This window comes from Terrapene carolina, unplaced genomic scaffold (genome assembly GCF_002925995.2).
Source record: "Terrapene carolina triunguis isolate 2854851 unplaced genomic scaffold, T_m_triunguis-2.0 Scaffold96, whole genome shotgun sequence".
NCBI classification, from domain to species: domain Eukaryota; kingdom Metazoa; phylum Chordata; order Testudines; family Emydidae; genus Terrapene; species Terrapene triunguis.
The window spans coordinates 30458466-30477121 of record NW_020664447.1 but is presented as its reverse complement, the minus strand read 5'-3'; the positions used below and the strand labels follow the sequence as shown (position 1 = coordinate 30477121).

The 18656-nt window shown below is 43.9% G+C and overlaps 1 protein-coding gene across 1 annotated transcript in view; it reads right to left on the bottom strand.

The window, feature by feature from the left end:
- Positions 1-18656, bottom strand: part of ATG13 (autophagy related 13) — a 47940-nt gene that overhangs the window by 14699 nt on the left and 14585 nt on the right. Inside the window, exons 4-10 of the mRNA XM_024214890.3 lie at positions 16801-16920; positions 16122-16168; positions 14614-14754; positions 6765-6805; positions 3377-3473; positions 2931-3029; positions 1902-1995 (exon numbers count right to left, since the gene is read on the bottom strand). Coding sequence (XP_024070658.1) covers positions 1902-1995; positions 2931-3029; positions 3377-3473; positions 6765-6805; positions 14614-14754; positions 16122-16168; positions 16801-16920 — 639 coding nt within the window. The remainder of the gene's footprint in view (positions 1-1901; positions 1996-2930; positions 3030-3376; positions 3474-6764; positions 6806-14613; positions 14755-16121; positions 16169-16800; positions 16921-18656) is intronic.

Genomic DNA, 18656 nt, shown 5'->3' with positions numbered 1-18656 from the left:
GGGGGGGGGGGGGGGGGGGGGGGGGGGGGGGGGGGGGGGGGCGCCACAGTCTGTATGTACAGGGTCCAGTGCACAGACAGGTCTCAGTACATGACCTGGACTTTTAGGTGTTTATAAATATATAAAGATGGTTTGTCTTTTTTCAGTGTATGTTGTCCCCTTATAGTGCCTTTTTAAACGCTGCCTTTGGCCAGAAAGGTTGACAATTGCTTTACATCTGATCATACTATGTATGTAAATTATAAACCATGCAGCAGTGGTACCAGAGGCTGCTGTTAGTCACCAATCCTCAAAGCACTGATGGTTTCATAGAGCTTTTCTTCCAAGATTAGAAAGATTCATGCCCTCCGAAAAGACACCCGATGGCAATTTATTTAGCACCATTGTTACTATTATGTAACTAACTCTGGCTATGAGCGATTGACACAGGGACCAGTAAAAATTTTGTCATGAACATTAATATGTATTAACACCATTTATTGAAAGGCAGAGAGCATGGGGCTGAACCTCAAACAAGTCTCTTGTGCTCGTCATCTAGCAACCAACAGCTTTACTCTCTCAGACTTACCATGAGCACTCCCTGGCTGATTCAACATTGTTGGGTGAACCGGTCATCAAAATATCAGTGAGGGACAAGAGAGGCCTCCTGAGATGGATTTATTACTAGATTTATCAAATTAAAATACATTTACTAATAGTTTATCAGATTGATCACCTTGAGGCAATAAGTGACCCCAAAGCAAACTCATTCAAATGAGAAAAACCATTCTCAAACTGCATTTCACTTCGGTCCATAGTAACACAGACACAAAAAAAAATGAACTAGAGATCTTAAAGTTCACCAGAGCCACCTAATTTTGCAGACAATTAGACTGAATGTTCTTGAACTTCTAAAGCTACAGGAGAACAGATAATCTGACCAAGCTTTAGTTAGAGAGCTATAGAAATTACAAACAGGAAGGGGGGCGGGGGGAGAAAGTGAAACTGGTTGAAAAGGGGGAAGAAGACTGCTAGAAATTTTGAAGTTGTTTCCATTTTGTGGGGTTCGAAATGGACCCATTTTCTGTTTTTTGCATTGTTTCCAGAGATATTTTAAATGGAAAAAATTATGCAAATGCTTCCATTTATTGAAAACTGCTTTTGCAGTAAGAAAATGCAGATTTAAATAAACAAAAATGGATAAATTTTTAAAAGGGTCTCAGAAAATTTTGCAAAAAAATGTTTAATAGACATTTTTTTCATGAACAGTTTAAAAATGACGAAATGAGTGGAAAATTTCAACCAGCTCTAGAAAAGACCTATTAGGTCCCATATAATTCACCCCAAGGATCAATGCAGAACTGTTCCCCATCAGGTACTTGTTAGTGTTTGTCCAGTCTAGTTTTAGATGCTCCAAGTGATAGGGCTTCCACCCCTTTCCTAGACTAGTTCCACGGCCTAGGAGACTGCAAAGTAAGGTAAGTGTTCTCCTGATACTCCTGAGAGTTTTCCTCACAATTCAAGGCTATTACACCTAGTTATACTGCCTGGCCTTATCTGAATTCATTCGTTTCTTTATAGTGTTTATCCCCTAGACATATCTGTAGACTGCTGTTTCCCTCTTCAAACATTGCTTAGCCCAGCTACATGATTTAGTTTTTGAATCTTTCCTCATAAATCAGTCCCTTCTGTCCCCTGGAGTCTTGCTGGAATTAGCATCCACCTGGGTTTTACAAAGAGGGGAGCAAAGTCTGGGCAATACATATGTATAAGTAAACAAATTTTAATTACAGAAACTGAACACACAGCATACTGCTGTTAGATTGTAAACCTGCTACTTCAGAGGACATATGCTGAGCTGCATTAAAGGGAATTAATTGTTCAACTTGCCTTTGGGACTGAAGGAGCTCATTTTCTCCTACCTGGGATGGAGGGGAGGTGGAGAAAGAGGTAGTGCACACTTCCTGGGAGTCTTCCACTGATGGGTATGCTGCCCCATTGTCCTCACCAGTCGTTCTAGAGCAGCAAGAGGAGAGAAATTTCACGATAGGAATATTCCATAAGACAAAAAGAAATAATGAAAAGTATTCATAGATTCCAAGGCCAGAGGGACCATTGTGATCATCTAATCTATTGAGTGAGACTCAGATGCTGCAGGAGGACAGAGTATTTGGGTGGAGTTGAAAGAAGAATTACGAAGGGGCTCTGATTCTTTCTTTGGCAGGGCTGAAGAGAACACTGTCAGGAGTTTAAGTCCTTCGGGCTTAGAACTTTCCAGAGGTTCTCCCTGAAGAAGGAAGAGGTGCTTCCTCCTCCATCTGGTTTCTTTTTCCAAGAGAAAAGGTTTCAATATACTGACCAACAGAACCAGCTTTGGTGTTGGCAGAACCCCTGGGACCAATACCAAATATTGTGCCATTGCTCTTGATTAGATCATCATCACAGGAATTTTAGAGAAGGCAAACTTCATGCACTTATTTCCTCCATTCTTACTTACATATGTACCCTACTGCTGAGGGAAAATCTCAACCCTGTGGGCTTTTCCACACTGATATGCACCTATGCGAATTCCTATATATGCACGCTTCCGTGACACCAGGTTCTGTACCAAGTGTCTTGCATGATAATGGATACACTTTCCATTCCGTACAATATGTAATCAGATAACTCCATCACTGACACAAAGGAGATTGCTCCCTGACTGCTAAATGATCTAGAATGCTACAGTAAGGAGTTAGGACCATTGAGAATCCTCTGAGACTAGCTGCACTCAAACCTCTAAACCGGAGGGGGAAATGCTGCCTTTCCTCACATGCTCCATTTCTAGTAAGAGTGACATTGATCCTGCAGTCCTCCTCTACGCCCAGTCAGCAGGTGCTAGAGAAGGCTCTGTACTTGGGCATAAGAATGCCTTCATTTATAGCCCGTGACCACACTCTCTGTTTCCTCACCTGTAATTGCAGGGGTGCATGGGCGAGGAGCTGGGGTAGGGACGGTCCACAAAGTGATCAATGATAATCCCCATGATAGGTGGGGTCCTCTCAAACTGCCTGTAACGCAACAAGCAAATGGTGTTATTGATAAGACTGGCTTCCCCTCTCTACTGTGTCCCCACTCATTCCCAAAGAGTCCCTTGTATCTATTAATGGGGACCAGAGCATCGCCACAATTCAACCCTGCAACTCCAAGCATGAACCAGTGACATGGTGTTCTGGAGTCTGGCTCAGGGCTACCCAAATACTCCCCCTCTGCAAGACTTGAGGATCCAGGAGGATGTTTAATGTGAGAATACCTATGCTGGAATGAGGAACTGTGAGGAAGAGATTTAAGAGCTCAGGGAACGAGAGGCTTAATGGTTTCTTAGAAGATGCTTTTTGGGCTGACCATGTTTCCTCACCTGGTTGAAATGAAGGCCAGGTTGATTCTGTAGGCACAAGACAGAGTGATGGTGCCCAATGGGGTACCCACTGTTCCAACACGGACTGTCTGGAAACCTAAAGGGATAGAAGAGTGGTTATCAGTTTCACTAGCTTCTTATGATGGTCATAAAGGTTGATTATTTCTATTCCATACACCCAATCTGGATTATATCTTCCTAAACTCTGTTTCATTAATCCCTCCATTTTGAGTTCTGAACAAAACAGGAAGGGAAAACAGCAGCAATACATTGTCTTGTGGTATCTGTCTTACTGTCACCCTCGGCAGCTGCACTCCCTGAAATTCCAGTCCTGGCCCCACACATAGCTTTGCTGATGCCATTCAGGAAAGAGGGGCATCACCTACTGCTATTCCAGTCCTAAACCGTACAGCTGCACCTCAGTTCTACTATTTCAGTCCTGGACTGCTAGAGTAGAAGTGACCATCATCGTGAACGTTGTCAAAGTTCTAAGGGTAGGCCTCTCTGGACAAGGGTTATGTCTTGAGTCAGTAGAGGGCTTCTCATGCTAGGGGAAGGGTTACCAAGGGTAGGGGTCCCCAGGCTATGGTTAGGCCTGTGGTCATTAGGGATCCATGGCCAGGGTTGCTAAGGGCCCAGCTTCCCAGGCAGGAGTTAGGGTTTCTAAGGGTTGGCCTCTCCAGACTAGGTTTAGGCCTGGGTTCAGTGGGGCTCTCTGGCCTAGGGTTAGGATTACTCAGGGTATGGATCCACAGAGTAGGATTATGCCTGGGGTCAGTAGGGCTCCCTGGGCTAGGGTTAAGATTACTCAGGGTAGGCATGTTGGGGCTAGTGTTATGCCTGGGGCCAGTAAGGCTCCAGGCTGGTGTTACTAAGGTAGTGGGCCCTGGGCTAGGGTGACCAGGGGTCCGGTTTTTTACCAGAACACCGAGTCGAAAAGGGACCCTGGCGGCTCTGGTCAGCACCACTGACTGGACTGTTAAAAGTCCGGTCAGCGGTGCTGCTGAACTAAGGCAGGTTAGTCCATACCTGTCCTGGCTGGCGCCGTGCTGCGCTCCGGAAATGGCCAGCAGGTTTGGCTCCTGGGGAGGCCCACGCGGCTCCGCGTGCTGCCCCCTGCCCTGGCTCCACACTCTGCGGGCAAGAGCAGCGCGTGGAGCCTCCTATTACCCCCACCTAGGAGCCGGACCTGCTGGTTGTTTGCTGCTTCCGGGGCGTGCACAGCACAGTGCCAGCATAGGCACGGGAAGTAGGGCTGCAGGTGCTGCTTCCCGTGCCTATGCCCTGCTCCCGGCCCTCCACCCCCGCCAACCCCTCACCTCAGCACCCCCACTACTAAAAATGTTCCAGTGCCACTGGGTCCCAGGACAGGCAGGCAGCCTGCCTTAGCCCCTCTGCTGCGCCGCTGACCGGGAGCCACCTGAGGTAACCCTGCGCCCCAACTCCCTGCCCTGAGGTCCCCCTCCCCCAACTCCGAGCCTCCTTCTGCACCCCTCATTTCTGGCCCCACCCTGGAGCCCGCACCCCCAGTAAGAGCCCTCAACCCCTCCCACACCCCCAACCCTCTGCCCCAGCCCAGTGAAAGTGAGCGATGGTGAGGGGAGAGCGAGCCACCAAGGGACGGGGAATGTAGTGAGCAGGGGGCGTGGCCTTGGGTAAGGGGCAGGGCCTCAAGGAAGGGGCAGGGCTTGGGTGTTCAGTTTTGTGTGACTAGAAAGTTGGCAACCCTACCCTGGGCTATCACTAGGCTTGGAGCTTGTAGGGCTCCTCTGACCAGGGTTAGGATTACTAAGGGTAGAGTTCCCTCAGCTAGAATTAGGCCTGTGGCCAACAGGGATCCTCAAGCTAGGGATATGGTTACTAAGGGTAGGATTCTTCAGGTTAGAGTTATGCCTGCGGTCAGCAGGGCTTCCTGAGCTAGAGTTAGGATTGCCGAAGGCAGTGGTCTCCAGGCTAGGGTTAGGGTTACTAAGGGTAGGCATCTCTGGACTACAGTTACGCCTGGGTTTAGTGGGCCTTCTTGAGCTAGGGTTAGGGTTATTAAGGGTAGGCTTCCCCAGGCTAGGGTGACGCCTGGGGTCAGTAGGGCTCTCTGCCCTAGGGTTAGATTACCAAAGATAGGATCCCCAGGCTATCAATAGGCTTGGGACCAGTAGGGCTCCACCGACCAGGGTTAGGGTTATTAAGGGTAGACTTCTCTGGCCTACATTTAGGCCTGGGAACAGTAGGGCTCTCCATCCTACGGTCAGAGTTACTAATGGCAAGGATCTATGGGCTAGGGTTATGCCTGGCATCAGTAGAGCTCCCCAGGCTGGGGTTTGGGTTACTAAGGGTAGGGATTCCTGGAGTAGGATTAGTCCTGTGGCCAGTAGGGATCTTCAGGCTAGAGTTTGGGTTACTAAGGGGAGGCCTCTCCAGGTCAGGGTTGTGCCAAGAGTCAGTAGTCTCTCCTGACTAGGGTTAGGGTTACCAAGGATAGAAGTCCCTGGGTGAGGGTTAGGATTACTAAGGGTAGGCCTTGCTGGGCCAGGTTTAGGCCTGGGGTCAGTAGAGCTTCCCAGGCGAGGGGAGGGATCCCTGGTCTAAGTTTAGACCTTTAGTTAATAGGACTCCTTGGGCTATAGTTAGGGTTAGGTAGCGCTCCCAGGGCTAGGGTTAGGGTTACCAAGGGTAGCCCTCTCCAGGCTAGGTTTAGGTCTGGCACCAGGAGGGCTCCCTGGACTAGGATTAGAGTTACTAAGAGTAGGGATCCCCAGGCTAGGATTAGTCTTGTGGCCAGTAGAGAGCCTCAAGCTAAGGTTAGGGTTACTAAGAGTAGGTCTCCCTGTGCTAGCGTAGTGGGGCAGCAGGGCTCCCCGGGCTTTGTTGGAGGTTACCAAGGTTAGGGGTGCCCAGCCTATGGGTAGGCCTAGGGCTGGTATGGCTTCCCCAGCCAGGGTTATGGTTACTAAGGGTAGGGTCCCCGAGCTAGGGTTAGGGTTACTAAAGGTAGGGATCCCTGGGCTAGGAGGAGTCCTGTGGCCAGTAAGAATCCTCAAGCTAGGGTTCAGGTTACGAAGGGTAGGCCTGTACATCTTAGGGTTATGTCTAGTCAGTACGTCTCTCCAGACTAGGGCTAGGGTTACTAAGGGTAGGCCTCTCTAGGCTAGGTTTACAGCCTCGGGCTTTCCAGCCTAGGATTAGCGTTACTCACAGTAGGGATTCTCAGGCTAAGGTTAGTGTTACTAGGGCATAACTGTCATTTTGTAACATCCCTTACAGATAAAGCAGAACAGAAATTACTTGTGAACTGCAGGCCTTGTCTCCTTATAATACTAGGATACTATTACAACATCTGACAATTTGGAAGAGAGCCATCAGCTAGTTTATGTCCATTGCACAACCATACCTTCTCCCAAGCCGCTCAGCTGCACTTCCCCAAAGTATATCCTATGGGGGAAAGAAGAGAGGGGGTACATCAGACACAATCTATCCGGAGGCATAAAACTAAATACATTTATGGTTTTAGTAAGGAGCATAAGGAGTGGAAGGATCAGAGCCATCTTTCCTCTTTAGAAGATGGTACATTGCACTTGGCAAATTGTGCTAGGACTGGCTAGAAAGCCTATTCCCAAAGAGTCTGCCAGCCAAATGGCTAATTCCATCCCATCAGAGGAACACATACAGTATTGTCTGAGGAAGGAAAAGGAAAAGACAGCAGCAACATCCGTTGTAAGCTGGGATAGGATCTGATCAGAAAGGAAAGAACAGATATTTAGACACATCAGAACCCACGTCCTATTAAAAACAGGATTTCTTTTTTTAAAAATCCTACCACCTGGCTCAGTGACAGGTCTACAGATCCATGCAAGAGTGAGACTCAGAAATGACTTGGGATTCCAGGCAAGGGGAGCTGCCTATTCTGAGTCCTAGTATTGGTGCTTATCTTGCTACATACAGGACACTAACTTGATGTGATGGGGTATTCACACCACACAAACCCTGAAGAGGTTAAGGTAGCTCAAAAGGGACCAATTAACCTTACTGGCTGCACCTGGGGGAGAGTCAGGCTTGACTGATACGCACTAATTGAAGATGAAGCCCAGCTGTGCAGGAGCCGGCTGGGCTTGTAAAAAGTCAGGAAATTGAGAGCAGAAGAGGACTAGGTGGGCTGGCCAGCCTGCCCAGAGGTTGGAACTGGGCTGAGTGCTGGGGTCTGGCAGAAGACTGTGAGCCTGAGCTGCAGGAGCAGTCTGGGTGGTGGAGGGCTGTGGCTGGTCCTTGGCTGAAAGGAGGCTGAACATTGAAACTGACAATGGAAACAGGGGGAGAAAAAGATAAAATGTCCTTGGACTATGAAGGAGAAGCAGCGGGGGACAAAGAATGGTCTCAAAACAGGGGGAAAAAGAAGTCTTGATATATCAGGATTTGAAGAAGGAATGCACAGAAATGAAAAGCAAACGCAGGATAAAAGTCAACATTTCATAATTGTCAAATCAGTGAGAAGATGTGAAGATAAGAGACGTGAACCCCCTGAAAATGGAATGGATAAAGAAGAGTGGTGGTGACCTACAAAGAGCTAAAAGAATGCAGGGGGGAGATCTATTGATAGACTGTACACATCAGGAGCAAGCTGAAAAACTTCTGGAATCTGTAAGCTTAGGGAAAATGAAAGTTACTTGTCAATTGCCTAAATTCCTGACATAAGCAAGAGGGGTTATGTAGGGAATAAGGTTAGGATTCTCTGAGGATATCAAAAAGAGTACAGGCGAAGATAAACTATTGTTTGTTAAACAGCTACTTAGGAGAGAGGGAGAAAACTGGCCATCTACAGAGGGATCAAGAGGCATAACACTTAAAGGTGGGGTATCAATATTTCTGGGTTAAACCATATATTCCCTCCCCCATCTTCTGCCATGAGGTGCTATAATTGCCACATAGTCGAACCTTTGACAGCCATTTCTAAGGGAACAATGAGGTACAGTAAATGTGAAGGAAATCACTCAAATGACAACTGTGTCAAAGGAACAGAACCTAATTGCAACAATTGCAGGGGAAAGCACAGTGCAGAACATAACAGATGTTCAGTAGCAGAACAAGTTAGAGAGATACAAAAAAATAAAATAATTCAAAAAAGTATCATATGCTGAGGCCATGAAAAGATACCCAAATGGAGAAAATAGAAAAAGGAAAAATACTCAAGTGAGAGAAAAGATATACAGGTGCAGCAGAACACACCTCTAGTCAGGGAGGAGAATGAGAGAGGAATGGGAGATTATGTATTGCTTGTAGGTAAAGGGACGTTTATAACATTCATTACAGAAGTAATTTACTGCATCTTGCTGACAGGGGAAAAAGCTGAAAAGATTAAAGTCATAGCAAAAGCAGTAGAAAAATATCTAAAGATAAACAACCTCTTGATTGACTGCATTCATGTGATTTTAAATGAAGGCAATAATACAATCTAAACCACCTGGTTTTAATGATCCTTAGTTGGAATGCACATAGTTTAATATTCCATGGACAAGAATTTAAGAAAGCCATCTTTGAAATGGGAAAAAAGCCTGATGTAACATGTGTGCAAGAAATATGGGTAATAAGTAAACTTGTGTTCAATTTACCAGGATATGATATACTCTGGAGCGATCAAGAGGCTATCAGAGGAGGAGGGGTCTGTATATTTATAAAAGAGGAACTTAATTACATCAAAATGGATATGCAGAAACTAAGGTTTGAATATAATGCTACTGAGACTCCCATGCAGAACAGAAACAGTTAAATACAGATTTATAGTGTTTATACAGTAGAACCTCAAAGATATGAACACCAGAGTTACAGACTGACCAGTCAACCGGACACCATGTGAAACCGGAAGTAACCAATTATGTAGCAGCAGAGGGCTTTTTTTTTTTTTTTAAATCAAGTACTGTACGGTGCCTGTATTGCATCTTAAGGTAGGCACATCTGGGCTACCTGTCCCCACCCTACACCTACCCCTGGGGAGAAAGCAGACCAGAAGCATTGCTGGGATCTGCGCAGCTCAGCTGCTGATTTCAGTTACGGACAAACTCTATTCCCAAGGTATCCATAACTCTGAGGTTCTACTGTAATCCAAATAAACTATTTTAGAATTAGAAAAAATAGTCAATGTCAAACGTTCATAATTTGCAGAGACTTTGATAGTCATACTGAGCTATGCGGAAATAAGAAAATTGATCTAAATAGTAAATGCTTAGAAGAATTTGATATGCATAACCTGGTAATATTGTATATAGGAACACCTACTTAATTTAATGGATGGATCCTTTTCAGTTTTGGATTTGGGAACCACAGCAAATAATCATATTAAATGCAGCTGGGAAATTCATAAAGACAACAGAATGGGAAGTGATCACTTTCCTATGCTTATTGCCAAGGAAATGTAGAAAAATACGAAGTTCCTAGCTGGAATTTTCAAAAAGCTCATTGGGGCCTTTTTAAGATATAAAAGTGATGAATGTTTATGTAGTAACTGTGTAAGTGACAACTTGGGAGAATTCTATAACATAATAAAAGGAATTACAGCAGCAACTGATCTGGCCATCTACAAAACATGAAATTGCCTACAACTCAGAAATCTGGTTCCCTGGTGTAATGAAGATTGCAAATTAGCAATCAAGGAAAGAAATAAGGCAGACAAGCAAGCAAAACACAATGAACAGTAAAGACTTAATGAATTATAAAAGATGTAAGGTAGTAGCACAAAGGATTATCAAAAAGAAAAAATTGGAAAAATTTCTATAGGAAATGGTACAAAGATTCTAAGCTTCCAAAAATATATAACCAAAATGAATGCATGGAATTCAAAGTAAAAGTAAACGTATACCTGGTCTTATTGTAAACAATGAAACTGAGGTCTCCAATTTAGGAAAGGCAGACATTTTAGCATAAGACTTCCAAAAGGTCAGTAGTGATATGAGTCAAAGCAATGAGTTTTGTGAGAAGAAAGATTTATTGAGAAAAACGGGACCAATTAAATGGCTGGAGAGAATATACTAATGATGTGTTAAACAAAAATTTTAAAATGCAGGAGCTTATTGCAGCCATTAGAAAAAGGAAAAATACAGCTCTAGGTAAAGATAATATACGTAATGAAATGCTCCAGCACTGGTCAGAAGGGAGTTTAAAGATTTTATTGTGGTTATATAATATATGGGACAAAGGACTGGGGCCAATAGCATGGAAACAAACATTGGTAATACCAGTTAAAAAACCAGGCAAGGTTCATACAAAACCTGATGCTTATGGGCCTACTGCCCTCATACCATGTGTGGGGAAAATGATAAATTTAAGGCTTGTGGAATACTTGGAGAAAATGATATTATAACTGAGATACAAAATGGTTTCAGCAAAGGAAGATGTACAGTTGATCATATAGTGAGACTAGAACTGGAGGTACAAAAAAGCATAAGGACTAAGAACTCCTTAGGGGGAGGGATAGCTCAGTGGTTTGAGCATTGGCCTGCTAAACCCAGGGTTGTGAGTTCAATCCTTGAGGGGGCCACTTAGGGATCTAGGGCAAAATCAGTACTTGGTCCTGCTAGTGAAGGCAGGGGGCTGGACTCGATGACCTTTCAAGGTCCCTTCCAGTTCTAGGAGATGGGATATCTCCATTAATAATAATAAAAAAACTCTATGATAAGTCTTCCTGGACATTGAAAAAGCATATGATATGCTATGAAGGGAAGGCCTCCTATATAAAAATTACCAAAATTGGAATTAACAAAAGAGGACATATTGGTGGATAAAGGACTTTTTAAGGGACAGAACTACACAAGTCAAAGAGGGAACAGCTTTAACCAAAACCTACAAGCTTACAAATGGAACTCTACAAGGAATCTATTAGCCCTTCTTTGTTTTCCATTATGATAAGCGACCTCCTGGAAAGTGTGCAGATGGGGGTGAGTATTTTCCTTTTCACAGACGACCGTGCTATATGAACTAAGCATAAAAGACTTGAAGTAGCTGTGGAAAAGAAAAATGAGGCACTCCAGAGAATTTCCAAGTGCAGAAATTATTGGAGATTTAAATTCTCACATGCAAAAACTAATGAAATGTTTTTAACCTGGAAGAAAATTAAGGAAGACTATGACTTATTTCTTTATGGTGAAAAAATTCAGATCAAAAGTTTGTTCCTAGGAATAGTGCTTGATAAAAAGTTAACTTGGAAAGGTCACATAGATAACATCATACGGAAATGTACAAGTAGGATGAACTTACTTAAAAGCGTAGCTGGAAACAAATGGGGTGCAGATAAGAAGGTATCGATGATAATGTATAGTGGAGCATTGAAAAGACCAGTTTTAGACAACGGATGCCAAGCTTTTGGTTCAGCCTCAAAAACAACTTTTAGACACCTGGAACTGCTCCCGGCCCAAGCTCTGTGATTGGAATGTGGTGCAATGATTACCTCAGTGTGTGTGCCGCACCTAGCCACTGAAGAAGGACCTATAAATCTAAGGATGAAACTATTAGATCTAACCTTTTGAGCAAAGGTAAAAGGGAATCATGAAAATAGAAATACGAGGATTGCCGGGAGCTAAGTAGACAAAGTTATATGGATTGCCACAAATTTCCTCACACTATGAGGGTAAAAATGGGTAAAGAAGATATGTAAAAAAGAAAAATTGAGAGAACTAAAAAATTTTAATCATGGGAAATCAAATTACAGCTGCAGTTATTCCCCATTTGTGGATTTGGAATTGTATGTAAAAAAACAAACCAAGAGAAGAAAAGACTCCACACATTGACTAATCAAATTTCTGAATGTATTTATAAAAAATGAGGCCAGCTTTGCCAAGTCTATGCAGACAGATCAAAAGATGACAGCATGGGTAGAGTGGAAACAGCCTTCTGTGTTCCTAGTCTTGACATCCACAAATCTAAAATGCCATCAAATTATGGGACCATTCTGACAGCTGAACTAATGGGCATAATGTTGGCACTGAGCTGGGTAGGAGATGCGTGACCAGCTACAGCTGCAATTTTATCTGATTCCTTGTCTGGCATTATGACAATCAGAACAGGGACTTTGGAAAGTAGAAATGACAAGTGAAATAATGTTCCTAACTATGGAAACAATGCAAGCAGGTGTCTGTGTAACAATAGCATGGATTCTGATGCACATCAGAATACCTGGAAATGAGATGGCTGACAAAGGGATATGAGATGGCTGACAAAGATATCATGTAGAGGTGGATATTAAGATACCGTTTAAGTAGAGGAGAATTTAAAAGTGTGATTGGGAAGAAGCTTGCAAAGGAATGGCAAAAACTACGGGTCAAGGAAACAAAGGGACAAAGGTTTTATGACATATACTCAAAAAATTGAAGATAATACTATATGTCACATTTATCATAACGTGAAGTAGTAATTTTTAGAGTGTTAGCAGGTCATTGTGCGTTAAATAATAAGTTAACCTGATGAAAAAGACATAAAGATGGGCTGTATAATATGCACAAAACCAAAGAAACTGTTCATGTTCTATGGGATTCTGGGAAATAGTCTATGGAAAGAAAGTTTCTTCATAAAATGAATGGAGAAAATGGCAGTCATAGCCTTGTAGGATGAGGCTGCTGTGCCAAAAAAACAATGACAAAGAAGGGGATTGCAGGGAGAGTGTCTTCAGTTGCTCTCTGGGCACAGAGAAGTGGGTAGGCAGAAACCTATGGGGGAGAAAAAGCCCTGGGATCCCATCCTGTCCCTGATGGAAGGGATTTACCTACAGGAGTTCTAGGCAAGAAAGCCTGTGGAAGGCAGAGTAGGAAGAAGCTGAGGAAAAGAGCAATCAGGGTTGAGACTGCGTCCAGGGGTCGGCAATCTTTCAGAAGTGGTGTGCCATGTCTTCATTTATTCACTCTAATTTAAGGTTTCGCGTGCCAGTAATACATTTTAACATTTTTAGAAGGTCTCTTTCTATAATATATAACTAAACTATTGTTGTATGTAAAGTAAATAAGGTTTTTTAAGTGTTTAAGAAGCTTTATTTAAAATTAAATTAAAATGGAGAGCCCCCTGGACCGGTGGCCAAGACCTGGGCAGTGTGAGTGCCACTGAAAATCAGCTCGCGTGCCGCCTTTGTCACGTGTGCCATAGGTTGCCTATCCCTGGCGTAGACCTTGGGTACCCTGATTATAGGGTCCTTGGGCTGAAACCTAAAGTAGCAGGCAGGCCCAAGTTCCCCTACCAGCCACTGGGAAGTGGCACAGTACTGGTGAATGTGGCATCTGGACAGTTGGTCCAGCGAGATGCTGATACACCAGAAAGGAAAAACTATATAGTGGCCTGGCCAGAGAGCTGAGAGATGAAGAGAGAGCACCCCGAGTGCTGGAGAGTGAAAAGGACCACAGGGTGAGCAAGTGGCAGAAGGGGGCACTAGACCAGACTAGAGTTTATCCCCAGAGCCAGCCACAAGAAGGCACCCTCAGCGGTGAGTGAACCCCGTTACACTCTGTTACCTGCACATTAAAGAAACAAGCAACATGGGCAAAACGGAGAAAAGATGGGAATTTTGTTAAACCTCACAACTTCTGTGCCAATCATGATAACAAACCTGTGACTTTGCAGTAGCTTCAACTCACCACCCCAATGCTCTATACAACCACTTCCTGAGGTCAAAAGGAATGGGATTAGGCCAGCAACCATCCTACCTCAAGCTGTGAGCCCATCGGATCTCACAAGCTAAGTAGGACTGAGCCTGATTAGTATTTGGGTGGGAGACCTACAGGAAAATCCTAGGAAGTGGCACTGAGGATTTAAGAAGTGACCTCTTCCAGAACTAGCTTTTTAAACTGTGTTCTGTATGAACGTACTTGAGTGTCCAATTTGTGCATGCATTTATTGTGATTCTATATATGACTTTGGTAATTGTTTTTGCCAAAATGACCAGTTATGCAACTAACTGTTCAACTGCATGTACAATTATTGTGTGCATAAGTCACATATACAATTACACACATTTTTCCAAACCATTTTAAATCTGTTCTCCAGCATCCCAGGGTGGGTCGGCGAGCTGCAGATGGAGGTGCTGTCCTACAAATCAGATATAAACACTGAAGTCCTGATCATTAGGGATCATTATCTATCTTTTGGCAATTTTTGCATGGGTTTCAGATGTTGGCTTTGGTTTTCTGGCCAAACTCCAACCGAGTAGCTATATTTTGTGGGCCTAAAAGTCTCCTACTGTTTCAGTTCAGACACAGAATATCAGTCTACATTACCTGTACAGTATTACGTATTCATGGCCCTGTTTCCTTGAAAGTCTGTAGGCTGGAGTCACCCTGGTTATAGCAAGCAAGGACTTCAGCAGCAGAGACAGCCTATTGTACACAGTGTAGGAAACTTTGATTTCTTTGTCACACCTAGAGAGCACATAGAAGCAGTTAGTCCAGTGTTTCCAGCCAAGCAATACAAGTTTACACCAAAAGGGGGTTGGGCCAGTAATCTAATACTTGCTTTAGAGTAACAGACAGACCTGAAATAAAGCATCAGGATGGTAATCTGTATCTGGGCTAGCAGGCCAAGACTCCTATTCCAGTCCAGGACAAACAGTAAATAGTGATTCTGTAGAACTCACTGCTGCAGAAGGCATAGGGCCTTGTACTAGAGAGGGGTAACTTTAGCATGATTAACATTTGTAGTTCCTGGGTAATTGAATCTCATGCTTGAGGGCACACACTGATTGCCACAAGGGACCAAGAAAGAATTAATTTCTAATCCTCTTCTCTGACATACAGTAAACAGCAGGAGAGGTGCATTGTGCATGGGGGAGGGGCTTGCCTCTGAAGCATCAGGAGTGGTTTGTCTGACTTGAAAGACCGATGATCTAATATGATCAGGCAAATCTTACATTCCTTTGTTACTTCTCAGTTTTGGAGAGGCTGGGAGAAACATCCTTCTGTTAGGGATGGTCTTGTGGTTAGTGCCCTGGACTGGGATTTAGGATATGTGGGTTCTATTCCCACTCTGCCCTGAACTTCCTATGTGACTTTCAGGAAGTCAGTTTTGGGGGAGGGATAGCTCAGTGGTTTGAGCATTGGCCTGTTAAACCCAGGGTTGTGAGTTCAATCCTTGAGGGGGCCACTTAGGGATATGGGGCAAAATCAGTACTTGGTACTGCTAGTGAAGGCAAGGGGCTGGACTTGATGACCGTTCAGGGTCCCTTCCAGTTCTATGAGATAGCTTTTGCTTTTTGTATTATGGAGAAAAAGTATGTACTCTGAAAAAGCAGATGACAGTGTTTCCCTTTAACTTAACTAACAAAGTACAAAAGCAGGACTGCCAATTTTGCCTCCAAATTCCTTTACACACAGATCTTGAGAATCAGTGTCGGGTACATAATACTGGGATCCTGAAGGACTTATTACAAATCTCGCTGCACTTGAGAAGAGAATATTTTGTCTTTTTTCTCCTTCTCCATGGTCTCTCTATTCCCACCAGGTTGCTGACCACTGTGATGTACGTCAGGGTGCATGCCAGACAGCACAGGACACTGCAGCAGAGCTTGTCAGCTCCAATTGCTGGTTAAATGCCCCTCATATGAACCGGTCTGGAACATCTTCTGATCTGCCCTTGGCAACGTCTTGGAATGCTGTTGAGCTCTTCCCCATAGCTTTTTCAGTTGCAGGTCAGGTCCCCTGTGTGCTCAATCATTCAGCCAGCCAGGAAAAACTTGCTCATTTGATTAAAAAAAACAAAATCAAAACAAAACCGAGGAACATACACTTACTTTTCATTCATTTCTAGACACCAGATTTCCAGCTCCATGGAATCTCCCTACATCAGAGAAAGGAACAGGAACATAGCTCATTTAAAACAAACAAGCTCTTTCACATCTCATTAAAAATCAGTTACAGCAATGTAGCTCTAAGGCAGTGGTTCTCAACCTGCAGCCCAATCAACACAGAGCTGCAGCCCATGTGACATCCTCAGGGCCATACAGGTAGTATTGGATGTGGCCCACAATAGTAAATAGGTTTAGAACCATTGTTCTAAGGAAATGTATTTTTCCTGACTCTTGATTCTTTGTAAACAGATGGTCATTATTTCCTCATTATATGCATGTGCTAACAAGGGCAGGACCCAAAGATGTCTCACTGTGGGACAAGGGAGCCCCATAAAAAGTAGGCTGGAGGCTGCACTCAGGACATGCTTACATCAGAATGGGTTAGCTCCCAAGGTGAGCTAATAAGCTGATTTTGCAGCTCTCCCACTCCTAAGTGTTTGGCCTCACCAATTTGCAGTGAGATTTCCCTTTCATTGTAAAATATGTTAATCTTCAGTGGCATACTAGCACACTGCAGGACTGGAGAGATTTTTACATGGCCTTGGGCAAGAGAATAAGAGCTTAGGCAGATAATTTAAGGGGCAAGTCAGCAAATGGTGATGTATCTTGGCTGGGTTGTTACCTCAGAGGTTTTGAGAGAGATCTCCACACACATTGACCGTCCAACAGCAGGTAGCTGTCCTGCCAGGGCTTTCTTTGCTTCATGAGTTACTTCTGGTATATCTTTGATTGCCAAGTTGAACTGCAAAATGAAAGAGCTTATTTAATTTGTCAGATTCCTTTGGAAAACCTGTCCAGTGGCACACTGCAGACAGACTCAAGTTAGAGCAACCTGCTACACAACAGATTAAAGACGTGACCACTGCAACAATTACAGAACAGACTATTGGGGGTGAATACATATTTAAGCCTGACAGAAGCCTTTTGTGAATTTTAAGAGTCTAGTCTGATAACATTTAACACCGTAAGCATAAGTAGAACTGTGCATGTGTAAGAAATTGCAGAGTAATCATGTCTGTGAGAAAACAAGAAGATAAAGTAACTAAAAAGCTAGAAAAGACTCATTTGAACTAACACTAAACCTGTACTGACAGGGGAGGAGCGTTAACATGGAAATGAAAGACTAATATGTATGCATAAGAAAAGGTAACAAAAAGTTATACATAAGTTTGTGTAATACAGGAAGGTTGAACCTGTACTGTCCGGTGCTGGAGGCGACTGTGATGAGATTGTCCTGATGAGCTTCCCACTTGTAAGTAACTGACCACCACGTGCTGAGTGTTTTGCCTTAATAAAGATATGTTATACCCAATCTGCTGAGTAAGTGAATCTCATTCCGACGTTCTGGCGAGCTAGTCAGTTTGTAGATTGGGCTAACAGCCAATATCCCAGGGACTGCGACCTAAGGATATTGAGGGGTTTAAGGGGTTTTTAAGGGACAGTGGAGTCGCTGGAGAGATATGTAGACAAGACATGGTGGGGGTCCCCTTAAGGAGATGGACATCCTCGCAAGTCAGAATCTGCTTGAAGTGGGGGCTAATGTGCTTGAAAGCACCCTTTTCCGCAACAAAAAGATTGCTGAGAAAAGGGTAAAAGGCACAGTTCAGGGTGAGATAGTGACCGCCAGAGCTTTTGTGAAACAAAATGAAGCACTGAAACTGGAATTCAGAAAATATAAAACTCAAGTTAAAGAAATGCAGAAGGGTGAAACACAAGAACGGATAGACGAGGTCATTGAGCTACGAACTTTGAGAATGCTCAGGAATGTGTGTCTCTTAAGGAGCAGAATGGTGTTCTGCAACCACAGCTAGAAGCAGTGCAACTGGAGAATACAGAACTGACAGGTGCTTTTAATCAGACAATGAAACTTTTGGAAGGAGGAAGCATTAATGTGCACAGCGTTGTATTGTCTAAGGAGGCTCCACCTCCTTATAATCCACTTTTTCCTTCCTTGAGCAGTCTGGACTCTAAAGCTGCCCTTATGGTGCCTGTTCCAGTGGAGCCTATAATCATGTCCACAGTCCAAAACAATCAGGGTGGTACCCGTTCAGAGATGAAGGTTAAAAACCTTTCACCAGAGGAGATATCAGCCATACTGAAAGAAATAGGCCCTTGCTCCAGAAGCACGGGCATAGAGGAAGTGTTGAAGTGGCTTCTGAAAACTAGAGAGCAGGTTGAATTTTGTGATCTGACTATAGGGGATGGAAGAGAATTTTACAAAAGGGAGTTGGCTCTGGGGTTTGGCTGCGTATTCCACAGGGCTATAGAGGCCGGATATAGTGGCAGTTCCTGTGTGCAGAGCTTATCTGAGTTTTATTCTGGTCTGATGCAGCAATCACCACTGTTGTTGCTGTTAAACAGAAACCCTAATGAGCCCCCTGACGAACACGAAGAGCGACTTTTTTTGCTTGTTCTCTGGTCATGAATAATCCATTTTGTGATGATTGAGACTACCCACAACTTGTTATAGATGGGCCA